Source organism: Schistocerca cancellata, chromosome 1, assembly GCF_023864275.1.
Source record: "Schistocerca cancellata isolate TAMUIC-IGC-003103 chromosome 1, iqSchCanc2.1, whole genome shotgun sequence".
Lineage (NCBI taxonomy): Eukaryota > Metazoa > Arthropoda > Insecta > Orthoptera > Acrididae > Schistocerca > Schistocerca cancellata.
In genome coordinates this window covers 710,593,972-710,620,537 of record NC_064626.1, presented here as the reverse complement: position 1 = coordinate 710,620,537, position 26,566 = coordinate 710,593,972, and the positions used below count along the sequence as shown (strand labels likewise).

The 26,566-nt window shown below is 39.3% G+C and overlaps 1 protein-coding gene across 1 annotated transcript in view; it reads left to right on the top strand.

Annotated features, from left to right (window-relative positions):
- The first annotated feature begins 5,810 nt into the window (after positions 1–5,810).
- LOC126096660 (proton-coupled amino acid transporter-like protein pathetic) overlaps positions 5,811–26,566 on the top strand; it is a 177,939-nt gene continuing 157,183 nt past the window's right edge. Inside the window, exons 1-3 of the mRNA XM_049910589.1 lie at positions 5,811–5,822; positions 17,339–17,427; positions 17,672–17,944. Coding sequence (XP_049766546.1) covers positions 5,811–5,822; positions 17,339–17,427; positions 17,672–17,944 — 374 coding nt within the window. The remainder of the gene's footprint in view (positions 5,823–17,338; positions 17,428–17,671; positions 17,945–26,566) is intronic.

The window sequence follows — 26,566 nt, the reverse complement described above, 5'->3', positions numbered from 1 at the left end:
AGAGTCCTTAGAAAATGTAGTCTATCAACAAAGGAGGTGGCTTACAAAACACTCGTTCGACCTATACTTGAGTATTGCTCATCAGTGTGGGATCCATATCAGATCGGGTTGACGTAGGAGATAGAGAAGATCCAAAGAAGAGCGGTGCGTTTCGTCACAGGGTTATTTGGTAACCGTGATAGCGTTACGGAGATGTTTAACAAACTCAAGTGGCAGACTCTGCAAGAGAGGCGCTCTGCATCGCGGTGTAGCTTGCTCGCCAGGTTTCGAGAGGGTGCGTTTCTGGATTAGGTATCGAATATATTGCTTCCCCCTACTTATACCTCCCGAGGAGATCACGAATGAAAAATTAGAGAGATTAGAGCACACACGGAGGCTTTCAGACAGTCGTTCTTCCCGTGAACCATACGCAACTGGAACAGGAAAGGGAGGTAATGACAGTGGCACATAAAGTGCCCTCCGCCACACACCGTTGGGTGGCTTGCGGAGTATAAATGTAGATGTAGAGCATGACGTGGCATGGACTCGCAAGGCATCCCATATATTCTCAGTAACATTCATGCCTTGGAGTGTTCGTGGAGCCTCTCTGTAGTAATTATGAGCTTGTAGGATGTCGCATTATCCTACTGGAATTGCCCAAGTCCGTTGGAATGCACAATGTTCATTAATGGATGCAGGTGACCAGTCAGGATGCTTACATACATGTCAGAATCAAATGTAGACATACCAGGGGTCGGTTATCACTCCAACTGCATATGCCCCACACCATTAGAGAGCCTCCACCAGCTTGAACAGTGCGCTGCTGACATGCAGGGTCCATGGATTCATGAGGTCTCCAGACCTGTACACGTTCATCCACTCGATACAATTTGAAATGAGATTCGTGTGAGCAGACGACATGTTTCCAGTCATCAACAGTCCAATTTTGCTGCTGACTGTCCCAGGCGAGCTGCAAAGCTTTGTGTGATGCAGTCATCGAGGGTACACGATGGGACCTTCTAGTCCGAAAGCCCATATCGATGATGTTACATTGAATGATTCACACGCTGACACTAGTTGATGGCCCAGCATTGAAATCTACAGCAATTTGTAGAAGGGTGCACTTCTGTCGCGTTGAATGATTCTCTTCAGTCATCATTTGTCCCGCTCTTGCAGGATCTTTTTCCGGCAGCAGCAGTGCCGGAGACTTGATGTTTTACCAGATTCCTGATGTTCATGGTACACTTGTGAAATGGTCATACAGGAAAATCCCCACTTCATCTCTTCCTCAGAGATGCTGTGTCCCATTGCTCATGCACTGACTATAACACCATGTTCAGACTCACTTAAATCTTGATAACCTGCCATTGTAGCAGCACTAACCAATCTAACAACTGCACCTGACACTTGTCGTCTTAAATTGGTGTTGCCGACTGCAGCACTGTATTCTGTCTATTTACACATATCTCTTTCTGAATATGTGTACCTACACCAGTTTCTTTGGCGCTGTGTGTATATGTACCTGCAGATTTGATGAAAACGTTTTGGATGTTAACCCAGATAGCACAGTAAGCCGGTTTCAAACTTGTTTCCAGATGTAAAGTTCAAGTATATAAGCTTGATCAAAGCTGGAATATTCAGGCCTGTTAGTTGGATTCAAGCTTGAAACAAACATCAAAGTTGACAGAGTTCAAGCGATATTTCAAGCTTGACTTATCAAGTTTGGCTCCAGCTGTATCTACACACGTGGAATACAGCCTGGTATTTACAACTTGTTTTAAGCTATGTAATTATTAATCTGAATTTATTGAACCTAATTAATTAAATAAATAACAGAATGGAAATGGTGTGAAAAAAATTATCAAGACATGTATGTTTAAAAAAATTTTATTTTCACAGTGTTTAAAATTGTTTTATTTTAAAATTTAATTATTCTGAAGCCCCAGCACCCAGACCAGAGAAGGATCAAATATCACTGACTTCTGCCAGTATAATGATCCTGTAACAGGTAAAAGAAAATGTTAGCCATACCTAAACATAAAAAATGTAAAAAGTTGAAACTGATCAACCTAAATATAATTTATAACCCAGAATAACTTCAAACTCACTGCTGTAGTAAGAATCATTAACTAGTATAAACGTCACTGAGTAAGCAACTGCTTCTGGTGACTTCATTCCAAAGAGTTTTAAAGTAATTTGAAATAAATTTTTGTTTGAAATTTTTAAAGTAAAGATGACATTTGGGTAATTTTGCGATGACTTCACGAAGAAGCCACACATTACTATTTCTAACAGTTTCAGGGCCATTTAATCTGAATTATAAAGAAACAATTACTTGAAATCATATACACCTCATACTGTAAGCTTATAAGGAATCTACTGTTTAGAAAAAATGTAGACTTTTATTCTACCCACAATTATTTTTTGGTGAGTAAAACTGAATCAAAATGAAATAAAATATGAAATCGAAATGAATTTAAGAAATTAGCAGTTCTGTGGAACTGAAATGTAAAAGAATAAAAAAAGGCGAGATTTTAAAAACGTAAAATAACATTAAGTTTTAATTTATTGATGCCACGTACTATAGAACTAGTTTAAAATGACCTCTTTTTGCTGAACAACTTGTAATATGTATTCTTAGCTGGTAATCCATTTCACTTTCATCCAGGCTCAATTTTTCTACATATGATATTTCTTTATGTTACGTAATAATATTTAACATTTGTAATATTAACGTACCACGAGAGAAAAATGCACCAACGTACCTGTAATACACTATATATCCTCTTCAGACCCAGTGTAGCAGTAAGGCAGGAGATGCCACACACTTACCGAACTATTTTCCAGTATAAAACAAACTTCACAACAGTCAACAATCATTAACGCGCGTCACAAAAGTAAAATGGCCGTAAACCTAGCAGAGTCAGTGCAAGGCTTATAAATGCTTGTGGCGCTTCCTGTGGACGTCTATGGAAGCTATGCTGCACGCGCATCTGCTGTACAGGCTTCCAGGGAAATTACAGTTTATTTCAAGCTTGGGAAAATTTTTTAATTCAAGCTAAATTTTTACAGCTTGATGTAAACTGTGTAACAGGTTGATTTTTCAATTTTGAATTTTCAGCTGAACCTAAACTCAATATCCACCTTGAAATAAGCTGTGTAACAGGCTGATTTTTCAATCTTGAATTTTCAACTGAACCTAAAGTCAATGTCCACCTTGAAATAAGCTTGAGTGCTAGCTGGGAAACTTTGGCCAGATTTAGGAGCCTACATCTCAACATTTATTCATTAATCAGTTCATATCAACGATCTGTGTAACAGACTGAATTCAGGAGCATTTGCCATTCGCTCAATTTCATCTGTTTGTGACTTGGAAACAATTAAAGCTGCACACCTAGGATATTTCCATTCACTTATGACACATATTGAAACAGCTTGGGATCCTCACCTCCTCAGTACATTTTTTCACTAATGTTCTTTTTGATCAGTAATGATACAATTTACAAAACAAACAGTGAACATCATGATAATGATACAAGAAGTAAACATGATATTCACAAATATATAAAAAAATCTCAGCATGTTACAGAAAGGAGTACATTATTCAAGCCTAAAAGTATACAATAAACTTTCATTTCATGTTAAATCAGTCATTGGAGATATGACTAAATTCAAAAAACAGCTGAAACTCATCTTTTGAATAGTTTTTTCTAATCTGTACAGGAATTTTTGACAGTGCGTAACAATTAGTACTAAGTGTTTAATTTTAAGCACTTTATCCATCGGTTTCACTTCCTGTATCATACGTAAGTTTTTGGACACCAATTTTGGTGCCAATGACTGCCCTTATGCTGTAAATTTAATTGGTTTTGTGGAAGGTCTTCCAGTATTTGAAGAGATAGTCTATGCAGCACTGACATGTCAATTGACAACAGAATGCCTTTTATATGCATTATAATGTAAGACTTATAATTTGTTTGTGTAATCATTGTTACTACCATAATCTATATTGTTTAAATACCCGAACCTCATGTATCTGTTTATATGTGTTTTAGTTTATAAGCCTTATGACCATTTAGAAATGGCTATGACTGTAATAATCTGACACATTCTACAGGTTAGCAATACACTCGCAGTGAGGATCTTTGGAACATGAAAATAAATAAATAAATATTTCTAGAAAGAGTACTCTTTAAGCTTAAGAAGCTATGTTGTTTACATCTTGAGCCATGCATGCTTATGGCTGAAAAACATTGCTCAAATTTATAGCCTGTCATACACAGTATGTATGCTCATAAGTGACATTAATGAGTAACCAGAAGTAAAATAAGTGAGATCTACTTTTATGTCAATAAAAATGCAAGTGTAGTTATGCGTAAATCAACTTCAAGCAATAAGTAGCAATAAAACAAAACCTTTCAAAAAAGTTATCCCAAGTTGGCACTTTGGCATGTGGTGCAAAATTGGGAAACCTGTCTACAAGAGGCTACAGAAATGGAATGGGAGGAGATATTCAGCTGAAACTTTGTACACGTCTATCCAAGAAATTGTTGAACCTACTCTGAAAATGTCATTGGATTCAGAAATGGTCAAGGGGGAACCGTCTTTAAAACTGGTCCACTTCATCTGAATGACTTTATGCAATAATTTACTAACAGCTCATATTGCTGTTGGTAAATTATTGCATCAAGAAGTTCATGCCAGCCGTCATCCCACGGTCCATAATGGATCAACGAAGATCATCTGAATGAGTTCCCAGTAAACACTATTGATGAGACACCCTTTAAGTTTTCGGCATACAAGGGTGTCAAGGAATGGCATGGCACCATCTATCTCTATCCTCATTGTGGAGTTCATTTGGTTGTGGATGTTTATGTACTCAGAGAACTCTTCCAGCTTTTCACATCTGTGATGCTAGATAACATTGCTAAGCACAACTTATTAGACCTGGTCATCATAATCTTGAATTGGTCATAGCTGGTGCACAACCAAAACATTACTTTACATAATGCTGGACGGGGCACCATTGATGTCACAGTAGCATGACTACATAAAGATGAAAGCAGGAACTAGAAGACACTCACTACTTGACCAAGGCTAAAGAGCACTCATCTGAAAGCTCATAATTTTTAATCACTTGACATAGCTGGAAGCTCAAGCAAATTTTATTGTGTTATAAGATTCTACAACAGATAGTAGTCAGAGACACTGGATGAGAGTTTTTAGGATCTCTTCTGCTACCCACCTTGTAGGTAAGTGTGAGCTGTGCTTTCTTCCAGTTACTGACCTCAGTTTTGTTTTCAAGGGCTCTACAGTATATTATGGTTAGAGGCTAATTCAGTTGCAAGTTCTGTGTAGGATCTGATAGGATTCCATCGGACCACACAGTTTTGTTCAGTTTTAGTCGTTTCAGCTGTTTCATAATGCAACAGACATTGATATTTGTTTCACTAAACTAGACTAGGTTCTGAGAATTGAAGTGAGGTGGTGATCCTGCATTTTCCTTTGTAAAGACAACCTTTAAAATGCATGTAACCATTTTTGCTTTCACTTTACTCATCAGTTTCACTTCTTGTGTCATACATACAGGATTTTTGACACCAGTCTTGGTACCACAGACATCCTTTATGTATGATGTAAATTTAATTGGGTTTTGTGAAAGGTCTTCCAGTTTTTGAAGAGACAGATAGATTACCAGTTTTTGTAATTGTGCTCGCAACATTTAATTGTAAGAAACACAAAATCTGTGGTACACTGAACCTTCAACACTTTGGCCCTGTGATGTGGTACACTGCACTTTCAGCACTTCAGTCCTGTGTGTTACCGACCGAATGCTGGCAGAGGTATGTAATTAACACCCTTTACAGTTATTAACAGAGGAAATCTTTGACAGAATGATTTCTCCCTTAAACTGTAGCACAAAATGCAAATATCAATATTATGCCCTAAATAAAGGAAAGGCAATCACTCATCTGCAGCTAATTTGTGTGGTGTATAGAAACATGGAGTGGAAAGTATTTATACTAGTTTTTGAGCTTTTGCTCTTTCTCTAGTGGAAGTACATGCATTCACACAAATACAACCATGCAGACACCAACACACACACCAGGAAAATGCATTTTGGTGTCGGTGTGTTTTTGTACGTGACTAGAGAAAGACCAAAAGCTTGTAAAAATAGTTTTTTGTTGCATATTTCTATGTACCATACATCAGTCACCTGTGAGTGAGACACTTTTCTGGACAAGTAAGAGAGTGGTTTGAAAAGGTCTCAGAATGGAATAGAAAAAAAGTACTTACATCACTGAAACTTTTTTTATTTTTCAATGTTGTCTCCTTGTAGATTAATGCAGTTGGTCCATCGATGTTCCAGTGCCTTGATCCCATCTCGAAAATGAGTTTCCTCCAGGCCTGAAAAATAGTTGTCAACTCCTGCTATCTATTCTTTGTTTGAAGTGAATCTTTCTCCACTAAGAAAAATTTTCCATTTTGTGAAGAGTTGGAAGTCTGACGGAGCCATATCAGGTGCATAAGGTGGGTGTGGCAACAATTCTTACCTGAGTTTACCTAATTTTACCATGGTGATGGCATATGTGTGCGGGTGCGCATTGTCTTGATGGAAGATGACTTTCTTCCTTGCTAATCCTGGCCTTTTTCGCATATTTTTTGTTGCAATTTGTCCACGAGGTTAGCGTAGTATTCTCCAGTAATTGTTTGCCCAGTGGGCAGATAATCTACAAACAGAATCCCCTTTGCATCCTACAACACTGAGCCATGACCTTTCCCACTGAAGGAATATTGTCTGTGCTTTCTTTGGTGGCAGGGAATCACCTCCTTAACGTCACACCTCAAACAGTATCTTGTCTGCCACCTCAAAACGGTGTGGTCTCTGGGAGAACTGCCCAATACCCCACCCAGTCAGCCTCCATCCCCTGCTACCGCTGCCTCGCAGGAGGCATCTACCGACGGCCCGCAGATGATTGATGCCCACTCCCACACGAGTGACGTTACACACTCCCATATGTGTGACAGTGCTACAGGTGCATGTGACATTCCCCTAAGAGTGATGCGTGTGATGACTCCCCCTCCTACAGGCAGCCCCCCGCCTCTCTCCTGTTAGGATTTAGTGACATATCAGGGGCCAGCCTTGGAACGTGTGATGTCGCTTATGACGACTCAAGTGGAGATTCTGTCAAACCGTATATGGAAGTGGTAGTGAATGTCAACACAGATTTTATTTGCAGCTCTAAAGTGTTTTTCATTATGCAGCTGGGTAATATGTGTGTCTTCTATGAATGAACCAGCTCCCCCAGTGACAACTTAACCCACATTCATCTTTTACAGTCTGTCCCGTTGCCTGTTGCTACTGACCCATCAATGGTAAAAGTCCTATGTTCTGCAACAGGCATTCAGGTTCACTACCCCAGCTCCTCACAACGCACTGTCGCATCCCCGGATCCCTCGACTGCTGTACAAGGATTTGCCCGATCAGGCAGGACCATTCGCACCCCTCTCTGGCTTGAAGGCTTCAATTACTAATGTAATGCAATGTAAGGTATGGTTTCGGTTTAAGCACCCTCTCCCTCCCCCCTGGGTATTACTTTACATTTATGCCCCAATATTTATGTTATGTGCTCCACACTCTAGGTGGGGGGGGGGGGGGGGCACTAATGTGGCGACTATTGACTAAGTCGCATGTAATATCTTTGTTTTGGCAAGCTCTTTGCAACCAGTATGTGGCCACACGTGAAACAGTACACACGTGAACCGAGAATCAAGAATGTTTATAACTGTATATGTGTGCTTCCGAGTAATAAATTAGTGCTTATTACATGTTATATACTGTGCATCATTGGACCCTGCAATCCTACAACACTAAACCCATACATTCTTTCCTTTCATAAAGAAGCTGCTATCGTCCACAAACAGTACGGCATCTGCTGTTAAAAAATGTTGTGCTACATTGTTTAAAAAAACAAGAATAACAATGGGCCCAATACTGAGCCCTGAGGCACCATGTAATTAACGTTTTATGTTCAGATTGGTGTACTTTACCTTCCTAACAAATTTCCTCTCATTGTTTCCTGTCAGATAAATATTATCTGTTGAACCCCCCATAGAAAACACTAGAAGCACCATAATTATTTAGTTTATTGTTTGTCACAAAGCCAATGTATCGTGATAGTAGGCAGCACAAATGATGTATATAGAAATGAACTGAAAGTAGCAACAAGAGTATTAAGACAGACACTTGGTACATTTGGGAATCAGAAAATGATTGTGCTAGGCATACTGTATAGACATGACCTTACTGAATCGTCAAAACGTAAACAAAGAGATCCACAAATCAAACAGTGCTTACAAAAAGATATGTCAATCCACTTTAAATGCTGTTTTTCTCACCCTAAATGACATGAAAAGAAAGCACTTTACAAGACATGGAATGCACCTAAATAAGTGGGGCAAATAATTAATCTCCCAGAGGATCAAAATGTGCATGACAAATGTTTTTTCTATAAGTGGGAAATATGACACAGTTGCACTGCCAAAAGCAGGAGAGATTTGCAGATTATCTTGCACAAGCAAAGCGGTCAATGTCGTGGAAAACCCTGCCTGCCTAATGAATCCAGCTGTAGCATTGCTACAACATAGAGAATGATCATGTATAGAAGTAAGTGTCAACAGGAAAGCTTTTGTGACAATACCGGCAACAGCAGCAATAAAAGACCTAGAACCAATGTCTACAGAGGGAAAGGAAATGGTCACAACATGTACATCTACACAACCAGCAACAACAGCAGCAATATATGACTCAGGACACCAGAAGAAAAGGAAACAACAAATGAAATGCACAGTGTAGCAAGCAGGTGGAAAACAGTGCCTCCACACCATCTGAAAGATTTTTTACTATCAAGCATGAAGAGGAGGAGGCCACCACAATAAGTACAACTAAATGTTTAGCAGTACTTCCCCAGAATATACAATCCACAAAAAACAAAGTTCAACAGAAGTAAATTTACAAACACTAGACAGTTCAGTTGTGTGTCTTACGGAACACTGGTACAAAGGTAATGAAATCTCATATTTAGTCTTAGCCTCATAAGAACTTCCTTGTTTTTACAGTAGTCTCTCCATGAAACCTGGGGGTTCATGTATTTATGTGAAGAGAGATATTTCATTTAAAGACAGAAATGACCTTACAGCATTAAGTGTTGATAAACATTTTGAACTCTCAACTATTCAAGTAACAGAACACAACAAGTCAAAAACACAAATGGTGTCAGATCCCTTAATCGGGCAGACAGGTTTGAAAATTTAAGAAGGGAAATGGACAGGTTAAAGTTAGTTATAGTGGGAATTAGTGAAGTTCGGTGGCAGCAGGAACAAGACTTCTGGTCAGGTGAATACAGGGTTATAAATACAAAATCAAATAGGGGTAATGCAGGAGTAGGTTTAATAATGAATAAAAAAAATAGGAGTCCGGGTAAGCTACTACCAACAGCATAGTGAACACATTATTGTGGCCAACTTGTACTTCTGTAGTAGTCATGGGCTTCGTGTCTATACGAAGCCCATGACTACTACAGAAGTACAAGTTTATATGCCAACTAGCTCTGCAGATGATGAAGAAATTGATGAAATGTATGATGATGAGATAAAAGAAATTATTCAGGTAGTGAAGGGAGACGAAAATTTAATGGTTATGGGTGACTGGAATTCGAGAGTAGGAAAAGGGAGAGAAGGAAACATAGTGGGTGAATGTGGATTGGGGGAGAGAAATGAAAGAGGAAGTTGTCTGGTAGAATTTTGCACAGAGCATAACTTAATCATAGCTAACACTTGGTTCAAGAATCATAAAAGAAGATTGTATACATGGAAGAATCGTGGAGATATTAGAAGGTATCAGATAGATTATATAATGGTAAGACAGAGATTTAGGAACCAGGTTTTAAATTGTAAGACATTACCAGGGGTAGATGTGGACTCTGACCACAATCTATGGGTTATGAACTGTAGATTGAAACTGAAGAAACTGCAAAAAGGTGGGAATTTATGGAGATGAGACCTGGATAAACTGAAAGTACCAAAGGTTGTACAGAGTTTCAGGGAGAGCATAAGGGAACAATTGACAGCAATGGGGGAAGTGAATGCAGCAGAGGATCAAGTAGGTAAAAAGACGAGGGCTAGAAGAAATCCTTGGGTAACAGAAGAAATATTGATTTTAATTGATGAAAGGAGAAAATATAAAAATGCAGTAAATGAAGCAGGCAAAAAGGAAAACAAACGTCTCGAAAATGAGATTGACAGGAAGTGCAAAATGGCTAAGCAGGGATGTAAGGATGTAGAGGCTTGTCTCACTAGGGGTAAGATAGATACTGCCTACTGGAAAATTAAAGAGACCTTTGGAGAAAAGAGAGCCACTTGTATGAATATCAAGAGCTCAGATGGAAACCCAGTTCCAAGCAAAGAAGGGAAGGCAGAAAGGTGGAAGGAGTATACAGAGGGTCTATACAAGGGCGATGTACTTGAGGACAATATTATGGAAATGGAAGAGGATGTAGATGAAGATGAAATGGGAGATACGATACTGCGTGAAGAGTTTGACAGAGCACTGAAAGACCTGAGTCGAAACAAGGCCCCGGGAGTAGACAACTTTCCATTAGAACTACTGATGGCCTTGGGAGAGCCATTCTTGACAAAACTCTACCATCTGGTGAGCAAGATGTATGAGACAGGCAAAATACCCACAGACTTCAAGAAGAATATAATAATTCCAATCCCAAAGAAAGCAGGTGTTGACAGATGTGAAAATTACCAAACTATCTGTTTAATAAGTCACAGCTGCAAAATACTAACGCAAATTCTTTACAGGTGAATGGAAAAACTAGTAGAAGCCGACCTCGGGGAAGATCAGTTTGGATTCCGCAGAAATGTTGCAACACGTGAGGCAATACTGACCCTACGACTGATCTTAGAAAATAGATTAAGGACAGGCAAACCTACATTTCTAGCATTTGTAGACTTAGAGAAAGCTTTTGACAATGTTAATTGGAATACTCTCTTTCAAATTCTAATGGTGGCAGGGGTAAAATACAGGGAGCGAAAGGCTATTTACAATTTGTACAGAAACCAGATGGCAGTTATAAGAGTCGAGGGACATGAAAAAGGAGCAGCGGTTGGGAAGGGAGTGAGACAGGGTTGTAGCCTGTACCCGATGTTATTCAATCTGTATATTGAGCAAGCAGTAAAGGAAACAAAAATATTTCGGAGTACGTATTAAAATCCATGGAGAAGAAATAAAAACGTTGAGGTTCACCGATGACATTGTAATTCTGTCAGAGACTGCTAAGGACTTGGAAGAGCAGTTGAATGGAATGGATAGTGTCTTGAAAGGAGGATATAAGATGAACATCAACAAAAGCAAAACGAGGATAATGGAATGAAGTCTAATTAAGCTGGGTGATGCTGAGGGAATTAGAGTAGGAAATGAGACACTTAAAGTAGTAAAGGAGTTTTGCTATTTGGGGAGCAAAATAACTGATGATTGTTGAAGTAGAGAGGATATTAAATGTAGACTGGCAATGGCAAGGAAAGCATTTCTGAAGAAGAGAAATTTGTTAACATCGAGCATAGAATTAAGTGTCAGGAAGTCGTTCCTGAAAGTATTTGTATGGAGTGTAGCCATGTATGGAAGTGAAACATGGACAATAACTAGTTTGGACAAGAAGAGAATAGAAGCTTTTGAAATGTGATGCTGCAGAAGAATGCTGAAGATTAGATGGGTAGATCACATAACTAATGAGGAGGTATTGAATAGAATTGGGGAGAAGAGGAGTTTGTGGCACAACTTGACAAGAAGAAGGGACCAGTTGGTAGGACATGTTCTGAGGCATCAAGGAATCACAAATTTAGCATTGGAGGGCAGCATGGAGGGTAAAAATCGTAGAGGGAGACCAAGAGATGAATACACTAAACAGATTCAGAAGGATGTAGGTTGCAGTAGGTACTGGGAGATGAAGAAGCTTGCACAGGATAGAGTAGCATGGAGAGCTGCATCAAACCAGTCTCAGGACTGAAGACAACAACAACAACAGTAACACAGAAAAAAATCAAATATATATTTTTGATTAATATGAATATCAGCCAGCAACGCTGGTCTTTAAATGGTTTTTATCTTATAAATCACTCAGAATGAGCCCATTTCGGGATAGTGCCATGATCAGCTGTTCTTACTTGTAATATTGTTGCTGCCATTTCCTGTCTGTTTTTAGAATTATTAGTTTCTCCTTAGCTGTATGTTGGAGACATATATCTGACTTCAGTCAGTTTTTATGTATGCTATTTCTCTCTTGACACCATGGTTGACAGTGGATCAGCAAAATGTCGAAATGGGCTCATCATGAGTAATTTATAAAATAAAAACCATTTATAGAGCTGTGTAGCTGGCTGATATTCATATTAATCATGTAATTAGAAGACATATTTTACACTGTTGGTCCCAAAGAACAAAAATGTATTTCTGAAATTTTATAATGTTTCAAAAATTGGTGCAAATTATTTCTGAAGTGCTTTGCATCACTCAATATAAACTTTATTTTAAGACAGGGCAATATCATGGGAAAAATGTACCCTCTTCACAATTCAATTTTTTTTACCCTATAGAACAATAATGAGTCAACACGTGTATATTTTTCGGTGTTAAAGGGAAAAATAATAAAAATTCAGTGTCTTGTAGCTCTTTTATATAATAAGTAAGAAAAGTAACGAACATGAACTAAATTTATTGTTGTTTTGCTAACAAAAAAAAGGCCAATGCTACATTAGGTATGTTGGCATATCAAAATGTCAGAGACTACACAAGGAAAATGTTTCCACAGATTCACCACCACTGACCCACTTGGGTATTGATAAAATGCTTATTTTGCTTAAAATGTTTGGCTGTTTGTACATACTACCATATCCTGCCATTTGTAGAAAAGTACATCTTTATTTACAAGCCATTTGTAATTATTAGGAGATGGCATCATGGTATTTATGGTTGCACTATGTTCCTTAAAACTTGCAAAAACACCAGAGTAATGTTTATTTTCATTTTGTACAACCACAAACAACCATTCTGCTTACTGGTAGGTTTCAGTTTTTTCTCTGCTTTTGATAGGACCTCTTGATTCACTATAGATACTGTTAACACTTCCATTTGATTTCTTCTGTATGATTATGAATTTTTGTCTGAACTTCTGTCAAGCATTTGTTCTTCTAATAGATCTTCATCAGTAGAATTGTCTGTATTTTTCTCTCCTTAGGTTGTTTACTAGTACTTGGTACTGAGCTAGAAGCATTTTGTGACATTTTGAGCAAGTGTTCCATGAGGTCCTAGCTTCTGTTTACACTTTACTGTACCATAACAACATTAGTATCTTATCAGTTCTTATTTCCAATATAACAAGTTTCATCCCAAGCTGAATCACATCTAAAATCAAGTCATGTAAATACTGTGGGGCTGCAATCGTCCACCTTGTCAGTGGTGCAAAGTTGCCCCAGCTTTTTCAGAAAATAATCTTCACAGCTGCTTTCAATCATATAGTTATAAGTAACATGTTGATTACAATTTTGTGGTTTTGATTCAGACAACAGATAATTTCAACACATAAATAAATGTCATTTATGTTCTGTTTAAATAGTTTTACAGTAGCAAAAAAACACTTTTTCTTGGTAAAAGTTACCATTAAAAGTACATTAGTACAGATTGGTTAGCAGAAAATATCCAAGATAGCAAATGGAAGAGTGACTCAAACTCATGGAGTAGTAGAAACTGTCAACTGTTGGACACAATTGAAAATGTTACACAATATTTATTGGAATAGGAGCTACACAGGATTGGATCATTTTTTTCAGTGTGGCTAAGTTACTACTGTAGGAGCAAAGTAGTCCTACTTCATTTTATTTTTTAATTTTTATTTATTTATTTATTTATTTATTTTTTTGAAGTTTTGAATGTCAAACTTGTCACTGCTTTCATGAACTGGTAATACTGTTGATAGCTTAAGTCAACTTGAAAACACTCCTGTCACAAAGGAATAATTGACTACACCAGTAAATTGAGAGACAATATTATCAGCACTATACTAAACAGTTTTGTCCATGATACTATGAAATCATAAGTAATTTTATTCTGTAGTTTACTCATAGTCCTTTGCACTTCAAGTGTTACTGGGTATCAGTACATTCATCTTTCACGTATTGGAATTTCCGTGTTTGTGTTTGGACACTGAATTTGAGCAATACCAATATAATGAACATTTAATGTATTAGTTACTAGAAGTGGATGACTTGCAATTTCATTTCAGTGTTTTATGGTGAATTTATTACTTGCTTTATTATGTTTATCTGTGTGATTATTTATAATTTTTACACTAACTATATTTTTTTTGGTTCTCCTTTGAATCATTGTATACCTCTTTTGCTGCTACTATAGCTTTCCTGTACTTTTTGCTAAAGAACTTCATCTACATCTACATACATCTACATACATACTCCACAATGTACCATACAGTGAATGGCAGAGGGTACCTTGTACCACAACTAGCATCTTCTCTCCCTGTTCCACTCCCAAACAGAACAAGGGAAAAATGACTGCCTATATGCCTCTGTACGAGCCCTAATCTCTCTTATCTTATCTTTGTGGTCTTTCCGCGAAATATAAGTTGGTGGCAGTAAAATTGTACTGCAGTTAGCCTCAAATGCTGGTTCTCTAAATTTTCTCAGTAGTGATTCATGAAAAGAATGCCTCCTTTCCTCCAGAGACTCCCACCTGATTTCCTGAAGCATTTCCGTAACACTCGCGTGATGATCAAACCTACCAGTAACAAATCTAGCAGCCCGCCTCTGAATTGCTTCTATGTCCTCCCTCAATCTGACCTGATAGGGATCCCAAACACTCAAGCAGTACGTAAGAATAGGTCGTATTAGTGTTTTATAAGTGGTCTCCTTTACAGATGAACCACATCTTCCCAAAATTCTACCAATGAACCAAAGACGACTATCTGCCTTCCCCAGCACTTGTATTACATGCTTGTCCCACTTCATATCGCTCTGCAATGTTACGCCCAAATATTTAATCCAGGTGACTGTGTCAAGTGCTACACTACTAATGGAGTATTCAAACATTATGGGATTCTTTTTCCTATTCATCTGCATTAATTTACATTTATCTATATTTAGAGTTAGCTGCCATTCCTTACGCCAATCACAAATCCTGTCCAAGTCATCTTGTATCCTCCTACAGTCACTCAATGACGACACCATCTCATGCACCACAGCATCATCAGCAAACAGCCGCACATTGCTATCCACCCTAACCAAAAGATCATTTATGTAGATAGAAAACAACAGCAGACCTACCACACTTCCCTGGGGCACTCCAGATGATACCCTCACCTTCGATGAACACTCACCATGGAGTACAATGTACTGGGTTCTATTACTTAAGAAGTATTCGAGCCACTCACATATTTGGGAACCAATCCCATATGCTCGTACCTTAGTGAGGAGTCTGTGGTGGGGCATTGAGTCAAATGCTTTCTGGAAGTCAAGGAATATGGCATCTGTCTAATACCCTTCATCCATGGTTTGCAAGATATCATGTGAAAAAAGGGCAAGATGTGTTTCGCAGGAGTGATGCTTTCTAAAACCGTGCTGATGCATGGACAGAAACTTCTCTGTCTCAAGGAAATTCATCATATTCGAATTGAGAATATGTTAGAGAATCCTGCAACAAACCGATGTTCACAAATGGATTCAAGGTATTAGTCTACTTTGCATATTTATGTAGCATTCAGTGACTTTTTGATGATCTTTTCATTATGCTTCTTACCCATACAATTGATTTTTTTTGTTAATTTTAATCCTCTCAAGAGGGTGAAGTATCATAACAGTATTTATAGTAAAAAAATGTGTTGAATTTTATATCTACAAACCTGTTCGTTTCCTTGTCCCAATTTTCATTTCATAAAATGCTGTCTCCATGAATTAACTTTCTCTCTGCATATTTGTCATTGTTACATTTCTGGTGAGATTTCTTTTAAATCAATGTAATTACTTGATGATCATAGAAATCTGTATCCATGACCTCTGCTTTATAGCCACATTTTGATTTATAAATGAATTTTGGGTCAATTGTAGCTTCAATTTTGTTAGTGGTGTCTTCTTCACATAAATACATATTCTACATTCTTAGCAGAATAATCAGTAACTGACCATCTGCATAGTTTTTGTCGAACTTAACACTGAACTCCCCAAGAACAGTTACGTATTTTGACTGTCTGTATAGGCAATTAAAAAGGGTTTCCAAATTATCAGCAAATACCTTTAAGATTTTCAGATGATGACCATTTAGACCTGCAATTAGAATTTTACTTTCAGTTAGCTCACTCAAATATTACTGCATTCAAAATCTTTTCCATACATCTGACAATTTTAAGCTTTGTTTCCTTTGATTTAATACGTGTTTGTACATATTCACACATTTCTGTATTATAGATGAAATCCAAGTAGAAAATATTACAGTGCAAAAATGATGAAAATACTGAAACGTATCAAAATTATAAAAAAATTATGAGATTTCTGGAAAAAATGAAAATTACCATATGTAGCTCAAAACAGCAAACTAAGAATATTTGGACACATTTGTTATATAATTCATAGAAAGTACAAAATTGGAGAAAAGTGCAAAATTGGAAGAGAAGTGTAAAATTAGTGAAAAGACAGTGCAAGTGGCAGTTATACAATATGTTTACAGAGCTAAAATAATCTAATTACTTAAAACTGTAAAATAATGCCAGTGCTTCGACTTCATCCCTGACCCAGCGATATCAGTTCATGTTTGTGTGGTCAGATGTTCAACTCAAACATGAGGGTTGGGAAGGATACTTGAAGTTTACATACAATTTTTAGCTTAGGACAAGGACCTTGTTCTAATTTTTCTGCCAAAATTTAAATTTACTACTATTTTTACATCATGTAAATTGGCTGAAGTAGGTAAACATACTAGGGGAAAGGGGTGAAGGGAACACAGTTTTGCAGTTTTTCCAAGGTATTTCACAGGGTTTCAGGTAGCAACGTCCTTAGTTGTACGTATCTGTACTTTTTTTTATCTATTGTCATTGTTTTGAACCAACTCCATGTATTGCCCCTAAACAAATAGAGTCAATATTCTTAATGACTAAGGTTTCATTGACTTTAGGCAGGTCATTACAGAAACATTTGATTTTTTGGTAGAATGTTTTCAATTCTGTTATTGCATTGTGAGAAATTTGAATAAAATCTCAAGCTTTTTTAAAAACTTCCTCCTCTGTTTTTTCAGGAGCAAGCAACTGCTTGTCAGTTTCTTGCTACTGATGCAAAGACTGTAGAGGCAATAATCAACATACCATATCTGACAAGTGAATTGAGGTGGTTTTACCCAACAGTGATATAGTATATAGCCAATAGATGTGTATTTGAGAGAAACAATAATCAAACCCCACCATGATTTAGTTTTTCCATGGATTCAGGTAGGGTTTAACCAGTTTATACCTCTGCCACCATGTCATTAAATAGTCTTCAAAACTAAAAGAAAAACTTTCTTTTGGATTTTGAATCCTACCATACATATCCTCAGCAACTAATATGTGTCCATTATATTGAACTGTTTCAGTGACTGTGAAGTGCTAACACACCTCCTGAAGGCAGCACTAGGCACGGGTGTCTTAGCAATGCCAATCGGCTTCAAGAATGCTGGTCTGTCGATGGGTGTGTTGGGATCAGTGTTGGCCACCGCTGTCTGCACACACTGTGCATACTTAGTTGTGAAGAGTGCACACATATTGTATGTGCGTACCAAAGTCAATGCCATGACCTTTCAGGAAGTAGGAGAGGTCACATTTGCCACTGGTCCTGACTGGGGCAAGAAGTTCAGCCGTACTGCCAGGTGAGTAACCTTTCCTAACAACCACTGATGTGTGTCATGCCTTTACTTTGTGTGCAAAATAGCCTAACAGATGAACATATGTGATTAGTTTCTGACATAGGTGGAAGTAATCAATGAAGACCCACAAGGTTCCATATTAAATCCACTACTTTTTCTCTTACAGAGTATTTTCCATTTAACATACAACAATTAGAATTAATCTTTGCTGCTAATAATGCAAGCATTGTCTATCTGACATGCAGCAAGAGATGAAGTAGTAATATTTGAATTGGCTTAATAACTAGTTTTCAGCAAATGTACTCTCCCTTAATGTCAAAAAATCAAAAACACTGGCTTTCATAAATTAGAGAAAAATAATGAAAACGGAATTAATTGAAAAAAAATGAGGTAACTGATACAGAAATTGAGTAAGTTGTTACAACAATATGTAAACAACCAGTGGGTTTACTGCTGTAAACTGCTTTTAAGATAGATTCTCAAATAATGGATGCTACTCAGCATTTAAATTACTTTAACTGTTTTACAGATTTATTAACAACTGAAGCAATATGATGACTAATCTCAGTTCTCACATGAGATTACAGTCACAGGTAGTCAACCCACAATAACCTCCAAAACCTTTTGAGAGTGGCTAACTGTTTACAGTGCACTTTCAAAACTGAATCTTGGCAGATAAATGTCACAAAGCAGACATCTAATTACATAGTTAGTGGACACAATAAATTCCAAAATAGCTTGCATTAAATCACATTAGTGTACAAAGTTAACAGGGAGAAATAAATACCATAATCAAAGCTGATGACAACCTTGAAGTGCAGCATGACTGATATTCGGGCACAAATGGAACTTGTGGGAAATGAGGTCCTATACTCACCAGAGAATAAAATGATTCACCACTTGATTGTAAGATTGAGGTTTTATTACATAAAACTCTGATGTAAGAGACATAAACAAAGTACAAGAGAACAAGGTGGTCCTGACTAATGATCACTCAAAGAGCTTCGGCTAAAGCTCCAGAGACCATCAAAGACTATGGTGGTGTAACTATCAACAATCACCACAGAGAACCTCCCCCCCCCCTACCCCCCCACACACACACTGTGGAGCATGGAGGAGGACTAGAAGTGTCAGTGCAGCAGACAGCAGGGACAGGTGGTGAGTGCTGTTCAGAGTCCTGAACATCTGTGTTACCAGTCAGCTCATGGCTGGCCCCGTGGAGGGGGAAAGACATGACGGACTGTTTCTCATAAGGTATGGTAGTGACTCGATGCTGAAGGCTGAGATGATGATGTCCTGTAGCCAGTGCGGTGGATGTAGGGTCGGCTTGTGTGAGAAATGGAATCATTTGATCATGCGCCTTAGAGTATTGGCCATGAGCTGAAGGGTATGATGACCGTAAGGTGGCCATTTGTGTTGATCGGAACCAAAACTTTCTCATCAGTGGCATCCAGTGGAAGGTGATAATAATGGAGGAGTGTGATGCAGTTAGTGGTTGGGTAGTGAAGCAAGTGTGAGGAAACATATAGTACGAAGAGTGTGCCATTGTGTAATTGGAGGGAAAGGTCATCAGTGCAGTATGATGAAATGTCAGTGCAAAAGGTGGCCACTCTGGATGGGATGGGGCAAAGGTGTAGAAGAAGGCAGCAGGGGAGAAGGCACTTCACATGCAGCACTCATATCTGTGGGCACACATGGCAGAAGTGTTGGGAGAACCTCTAGACTGCGGGGTACCCAGAAGAAAGAGCAGTGGTGGTGGGGGGGGGAGACATGTTATGTGTAACACTCAAATCTGAGGGCATACTTGGTGAGTTGCACATGGGTGGATCTAGGCTGAGAAACTTGGAGAAAGGGGCACTAGGAAAAAGGTCATCCAGATTTGAGGCTGGATGGAGATCCTCATTGATTGACAGCACTGATTTAACTCTGTTGAGTGATACAGTTTGGCACTTGCTATTCAGGTAAATGTCAATCGTATTGTCTGTATGGTGAAGTACTCTGTGCAGTCTGAAGTGCAGTGCTGCAAAGCTGCCCAAACTGAGTCTTGGAGAGCACAACAAACTCACACCAGTCGAGTTTCTTGTGAACAAACACATGAGGCATAGAATCAGCACATTGAGGGGGGATGCATATGTGGATGGAGTAAGAGCAGATGTGCTCAACTAGTGTTGGAAGCTCAGACAGAGAAAGAGGAGCAGTGTCCTCGACAAACTCAGTCGGAAGCACCAAATGTTTACCATACAGGAATTGAGATTGTCCTTGAAAGCAGTACATACACTGAGTAACACCCAAGGTAGCACTTCATACCAGGATCTGCTGTTACACATCAGAATTGAAAGTGTGGTGCCAATGGTTGACTGACTTATTGCTCTGAGGTTGGTATTTGGTTGTGTGGAATTTTTTGGCACTCCACAAGAAACACAGCTTGGGAAAAAGTAATGACTCAAGTTGCCACCCCTGATCAGTTGTAATGGAGAAGAGGCACCTGAAGCAGGCAATTGAATGAATTAGCTAAAATGTCAATCAGGGGCAGTGCTTCCACTCATCTGCTGGCATGGTCGATCATTGAGAGAATGTATCTAAAACTAAGATGGGGGCAGAGGGTCTACAAGATTGAGACGTATGTGACAAAACCAAACTGTAGGGATCTCAAAATGTCCCAGAGGAGGTTGGGTGTGTCAACCAACTTTGCTGCATTGGCAGGGTAAACATGCACATGCCCAACTGCAATAGTCAATTTTAATTCCTAGCCAGAAAAATCATTTGGGCAGAAGGCACATGGTAGCCGATATGCCAGGGTGCACCAGTTTACGTGTGATAAAAAAAAAAAAAACTTGTGCCATAAAGGTGTGGGAACCACAGATGAGGGTATCTGTAGATGGGTCGCACAAAACCAGCAATGAAGAACAGAGAGGATAATGCTGTTGCACAGTCAAAGAGAAAGAATTACAATGTAACAAGTTTTGGACATTTGGCAGCTAGCACTTGTAGGTGAGCTAGATCATTTAAGTTCAATGGGAAGGAAATAGCATGCAGATGCGGCATACATTCAGCCATGACGTTTTTGGCTCCTTTAACATAGCAGAAATCTGTGGCATATTGGTAGATGAGGTCCTTGTGTCAAAAACAGCACGATGAGAGGCCAGCTGCAAGGCCACAAAGCGCATCTGTAAGCAGTCGGTGAGCAGTGAAAGCCATGACCTCTTGCCCTTCTTTGTCTTTATAGAAGAAACAGACTGCCTCGTAGATCACTAACAATTCTCTGTCAAAGGTCAACCATTTGCATTGTGGGGAGGAAAGTCTTTTGGAAAAGCAGTGTAGTGTCTGTGAGGTGTCACCAACATGTTGTTCAAAACAGTACCAATCAAAGATTCGCTCCTGTCCATTGCGACGGAGCTGTGAGCATTGATGATTGGGTGTGCAAGAGTGATGGCATTCAGAAGAGATGTCTTGAGGTTGCTGAACACACGCGTCATTTCTTTGGACCATTGCACCTCCTGTGGGCCAGAAGTGTTTTTGGTACCAGGGCATCTGTCAGGGGGTCCTGAAGAGAAGCAGCATGAGGAATGTGAGTCTGAAAATAGTTCACCATGTCAAGAAACCATCTGAGTCTGCAGTAAGCTTCAGGAGAGGCAGTTCATTAATGAAAGCTAAGCTGTTGCACCTCAGATGGACTCCTTCAGAAGTAATGGTGTGGCTGAGGAAGGTTGTGACATGTCATGGTTTATCTCTACACCATTATCTGAGAGAATTTTGAACACATGAGATAAGTGTCACTCATGCTCTTTGGCAGAGGTGGGGAAGATGAGGATATTACCTAGGTAAGCATAGCAAAAAAAATTAAGGAAAACAGCACAGAGCTGATAAACCATTGTGACATTTGGGCAGCGTTCTTCGGATCATAAGGCATAAAACAATTCTCAGACTGGCTAAAAAGCATGATGATGGCAGTTTTAGGAATATTCTGACAATAAGCTTTCCAGTAGTCAGTAACACTAAGGAATAGTGTGCTGTGGAGCTGCTGCATGAAGCCCTGATTGTGTGGGATTGGATAATTGTCCATTACAATATGTGCATTGGGGTTTGTGGTAGTCTCTGCACAACCTAAAGGTAACGTCTTTCTTAGGAATGAGGCAGATGGCTGATGACTAATTGCTATGGGCACATGATACTTGCCTCTAAGAGTTCTTGCATGGCAGCCATCACGCAATGAGTTTTTTTAGCTGTAAGACACCTAAATTTGCAATGAACAGGAGGACCTTCCATCATGCATAACCTATGGCAGGTACTGTTCCGTGCCTGTTTGTTGCCAATGACGGTCTTTGTAGTACTTGGGAATGCTGTACGTGTAGCTACAGGAGGGGGAGAGAATCTTCATATGAAACATTGATAGTTTGTGAATCACTGACCTGAAGTGTCTGCAGTGAAGGTGGCAATAAGGGGAGTGACAGATGCACAGTCTGAAGCCTTGATAAGAGATGAAGTTGTCAATCATGCGGAGAGTACACACCAGATTGGGTGATGTGTTGGTGATCAACTGATGGAAGATGTTGTTGTTGATGTGAAGGACATTGATATCCCAATGCTGAGTCATGAGCTCTGCCAGTGAGTTCATGAGGTTAGCTGTCAGGCAGGAGCCCTTGGAGATGGTGTAAACAAGAGGGACACACAGAACCACAGATTGGGAAGGGGAAAGGGTGAAGGAGCCAGGAATGCTCATGCTCAATGTGTGATGGAGTAAGGCAGAAGCATGTAGGTCAGGAGAAAGACTAAAATGCTTAATAAAATCTATCCTGAAGACAGAGACCTCCAGCCTGGCCCCATGGAAGGTCCAGGAGAATTGAAGAGGCAGTGTAAACTGCAACTGAAGTTCGGTGGTGCTGTGGACAGTGATATCGGAGGTGTTTGTCACTCAACCATTAATGCTGGGAGGAGGCTCCAAGAAGTGAAGGAGGAAGGGATGATACTTGAATCTGCACCTTTATCAATGAGGAACTGTATATTATTTGCTCGATCAAGCACACAAAGTCTGCCACTGGAAGAAGACACCAGGGACACTAAGTATGACGACTCACTCTGGAGATGGTATCTGGTTGCAACAATGCAGGACGAGGCACCTAAACCAGCCCACATCATGAGTTTGAGTGCCTTATGCATGGGGTTTAATAGTTTCTTGCAGCATCGCTGAACATCATGTGAAACCAGCAAAGTGAGTAGAAGGGATATGGGGCAAGTCGGGTGATGCCTGCACCATCTGTTGGGCTGTGACTAGCAGTGGCAGAGTGTGTGTCGGCAGCTGGAGCAGAGGGCAAAGCAGGAGCCAGTAGTGCCAAGAGCTGGCCCCCAGGTGGCTGCATGATGCTGTCAGGTTTTGTGCGAGATCTCATGAAACCTTGCCGTACAAGTGTGGAGGGAGGGGCGGTGGTGTTTGAAGCATTTCTGCCAACCTTGTTTGTCTGAGAGCAATTTGTTGCAGACAGAAATTGATGATGGCAAATGACATGATAGGCACAATCAGTGAGCTGGACTTGAATGTCCAGTGGCTGTGTGCAATGTAATAGCAGCTGCAGCTGGAGATCATGAGACAGTCTGATCATCCATAATGTCCATAGAGCAACCTCTGAGTCCACAAGAACACATAATATCTGCCAGAGCTGTGAAGGGCATTTGTCTCCTAGGTGATGTGCCATAAAGTGTCCTCGTGTGAAAGAACTGGGTTTGGTGATAATCACAAGTGCATTGGCATGTTTTGGAGGAGACAGACAGGTCAAGTCACTGATCAGGTCTGTGTGGTCATGTAGGTGGCTTATTAAGCACAAGAATCTGGTGTATGCCATGTATGTCCAGGACATTATCCACCAACACAACCATGTTTTCAGATTGTCTTTAAATAGCTGAGTGGTCATTCTGCATCAAGTATCCTAGGGATCTCCACTCAACCATCTCCGATTTTGTTAAAAATTTATAGGTGTATACATATGTATGTGTTAGCTCAGTGTGCAAAATTTTGGCTCAATTCTTTCAGTGGTTCCAGAGCTAGGGCCACCTTAGTGGACCCATACCAAATCATAAAGTGCACAGGGTGAATAAAATGGCCACCTTTGGTATAGCTTTGTGCATCTGTCACCTTGAATTTTTGTACGCTAGTTCAACTTTTAGTGCTTAATGCAGCTATAGCACACAAATTGCTCAGGAATTACTGTCCCTTATGCTACTTGCTCTGAAAGTGCCTTCTAAAATTTATTGCAAAAGATTTAAGCATCTTTTAAGTCATACTTTAAGCATCTTTTACTGTAAGGGAAAAGCTTGATTTTTGAGCTGCTAGCCAACAACCGGGTGTTCACTATGTTACACCAGTATTAGCATTTATGAGTTCTGATTTTATTGACCCTTGTCTCAAGTGTCAAATTGAAAATTGAAAATTTGCAGCATTTTTCAGGACCAGTTTTTAATATGGCTACTATCTGTGATCTTTTAACTGACACAATTGAAAAGAGCTCATTTTTTTGCTACAAGGAACATTCAAAAGTGGAATGGTAATTTTCCATATAAGGTTTTTAAACTAGCTCCAAAGATACCTTAGGTTTTGTGCATACTGTGTGCTTGACAGAATAGCTTTAGTGAATGGCATACAAAAATGAGCAAATAAACAACATTGTTGCGAACATAACAAAGCAAGAAGTTCACATAATGAACCAAGCATCATAAATTTGTTGCCAGAGATCATGGAACCATTTTCATGGCTCTAAAATTCTCTTCAATGCTCTTCAGCACCTCTGATGAGTAAGTGTATCTCCAAACCATGGAATTGGGACTTGGAGCTGGCAAAACAATGATTATCTGCTGCTCTGGGATCCAACAGGTGTCCTTCCTTAGGGGCCAATGGAATGAATTACTGGGACCATGTGGAAACTGACTAATCTCATTCTTCCAGTGATGTGTGACAGGTGTTTCCAATCCACCATTTGCTGTCATAAATGCAGGCTATATATTTTACAGATTGGATGCTGTCAATTTGAACACTTGAGATGTATGCTGATTGATCAACAATTGCAATAAATGACACTGTGTCATTGAAAACTCTGTGAATTTGTAACTGTTTTTCATCAATTGGTCTGAACCAGTGGTTTTTTCTGGACCCCGAAACTGTGCAATCATTTTCAAATCTCCTTTCTTGCAAAGGTCTTATGACATCAATTTCTTCCTTTGTGATACAAAGGAATTTGATTCCATGAACTTGTTTGTCACAAAATCTGAATAGATCACTTGGTGTTAGAATTTGGTCTGAAGTTGGCCATTGGAGACTTGCTCCTGCTGTTAATTGCTTTGTTGTGCCCCCAATACCATCACATGGAGACTTTCCATGGCTTTTGGTGAAGAAGTTACATTCTGCTCTGATACTGAAGTCATTGCAGTGCTGACATAGATTCATGAAGTTCTTGAAATTTTTGTATTGGGCAGCTGATCCATCGTTGAAGTAGCTGATGTGCTTCAGCACTGGAAAGTGGGTTTTGCAGGTGATCAATCAACATGGAGCAGAAAACATGAACTGCAACTGTATCATGTCACAAGCAATCACAGATGATGCAGAAACTAAGAGACTTGATCTTTCCAGTCACACCCTGGTAATAAATATCAAAGGGATGTAATATGGCCTGTCTATTTTCCCAATGGGTAAATTCTTCAATCATTGACAGCTTTGTTTCCAGTGTATCTTGGTCAGTGTGTATCCATTCTTTGTATTCAATTGCTTCATCAATGTCGTTCCCTTCAACCGCAGCTTCTACAAATCTTTCCAAGACTTCTAATCCAGGGCATTGGTCACATCGCCGGAGCATGCAATCTTTTGAATCCATATTGCGAGCTGTTTTGGCTGACAAACTCTTGTAGTCATCCTTAATTGGAGTCACTGCTAGCATCAACTTGACATTTTGATGAACTGTACAAACATGTACTGAGTGTGTTGCTGTTGGACCAACTGTGATGCACCACTTTGGCTGGAGCTCACAAAATTTGGAAAAGCCAACTTTTGGTAAATGTTGTCTGCAATATTCCTGATAGGCTTCGTTCAAGTTACAAAGCAGCAAATGTTTCTGCGTATGAACTTTTGGGCCAGCTGGTGTCCTTATGGCAACAAAGTCCTTTTTTCCAGGGCAGATTCAGCTGACTTCACCAATGTCATAGAATTTTGCTACACTTTCCTTTATATCTTCTTGCAAAGCCTTTCCTTGCTTTCAATCTGGTTTTGCTAATATGCCTTTCTCTTCCTTCAGCTTTCTGGCAGTTTTCACCATTCGCTCAGACACATTAAATTCTTCCATCATTTTCTTAATGCTCCAACTGCTAGGGGCCAAAGTTAAAATTTGAATTTTCTCAGAAGCTGAGGATACCTCCACTTTCAATTCATTGATGAGCCCTTTGTATGAAGAGCAATCGTGGCATTTTTGACCTGGTTGTGGTTCTATGACATCATCTGCTTTAAGCCTACCAACTTCAGCAATTTTGGTAGCCACAACCATTTGAACTTGCCTTATCCTTCATTTTGCGTATCCACTAGAATCCCAGTTTTAAATGCGCTGAAATTTTAGTGGTGACACACCAATTGCTGTCAAGCTGTCTGAAGCA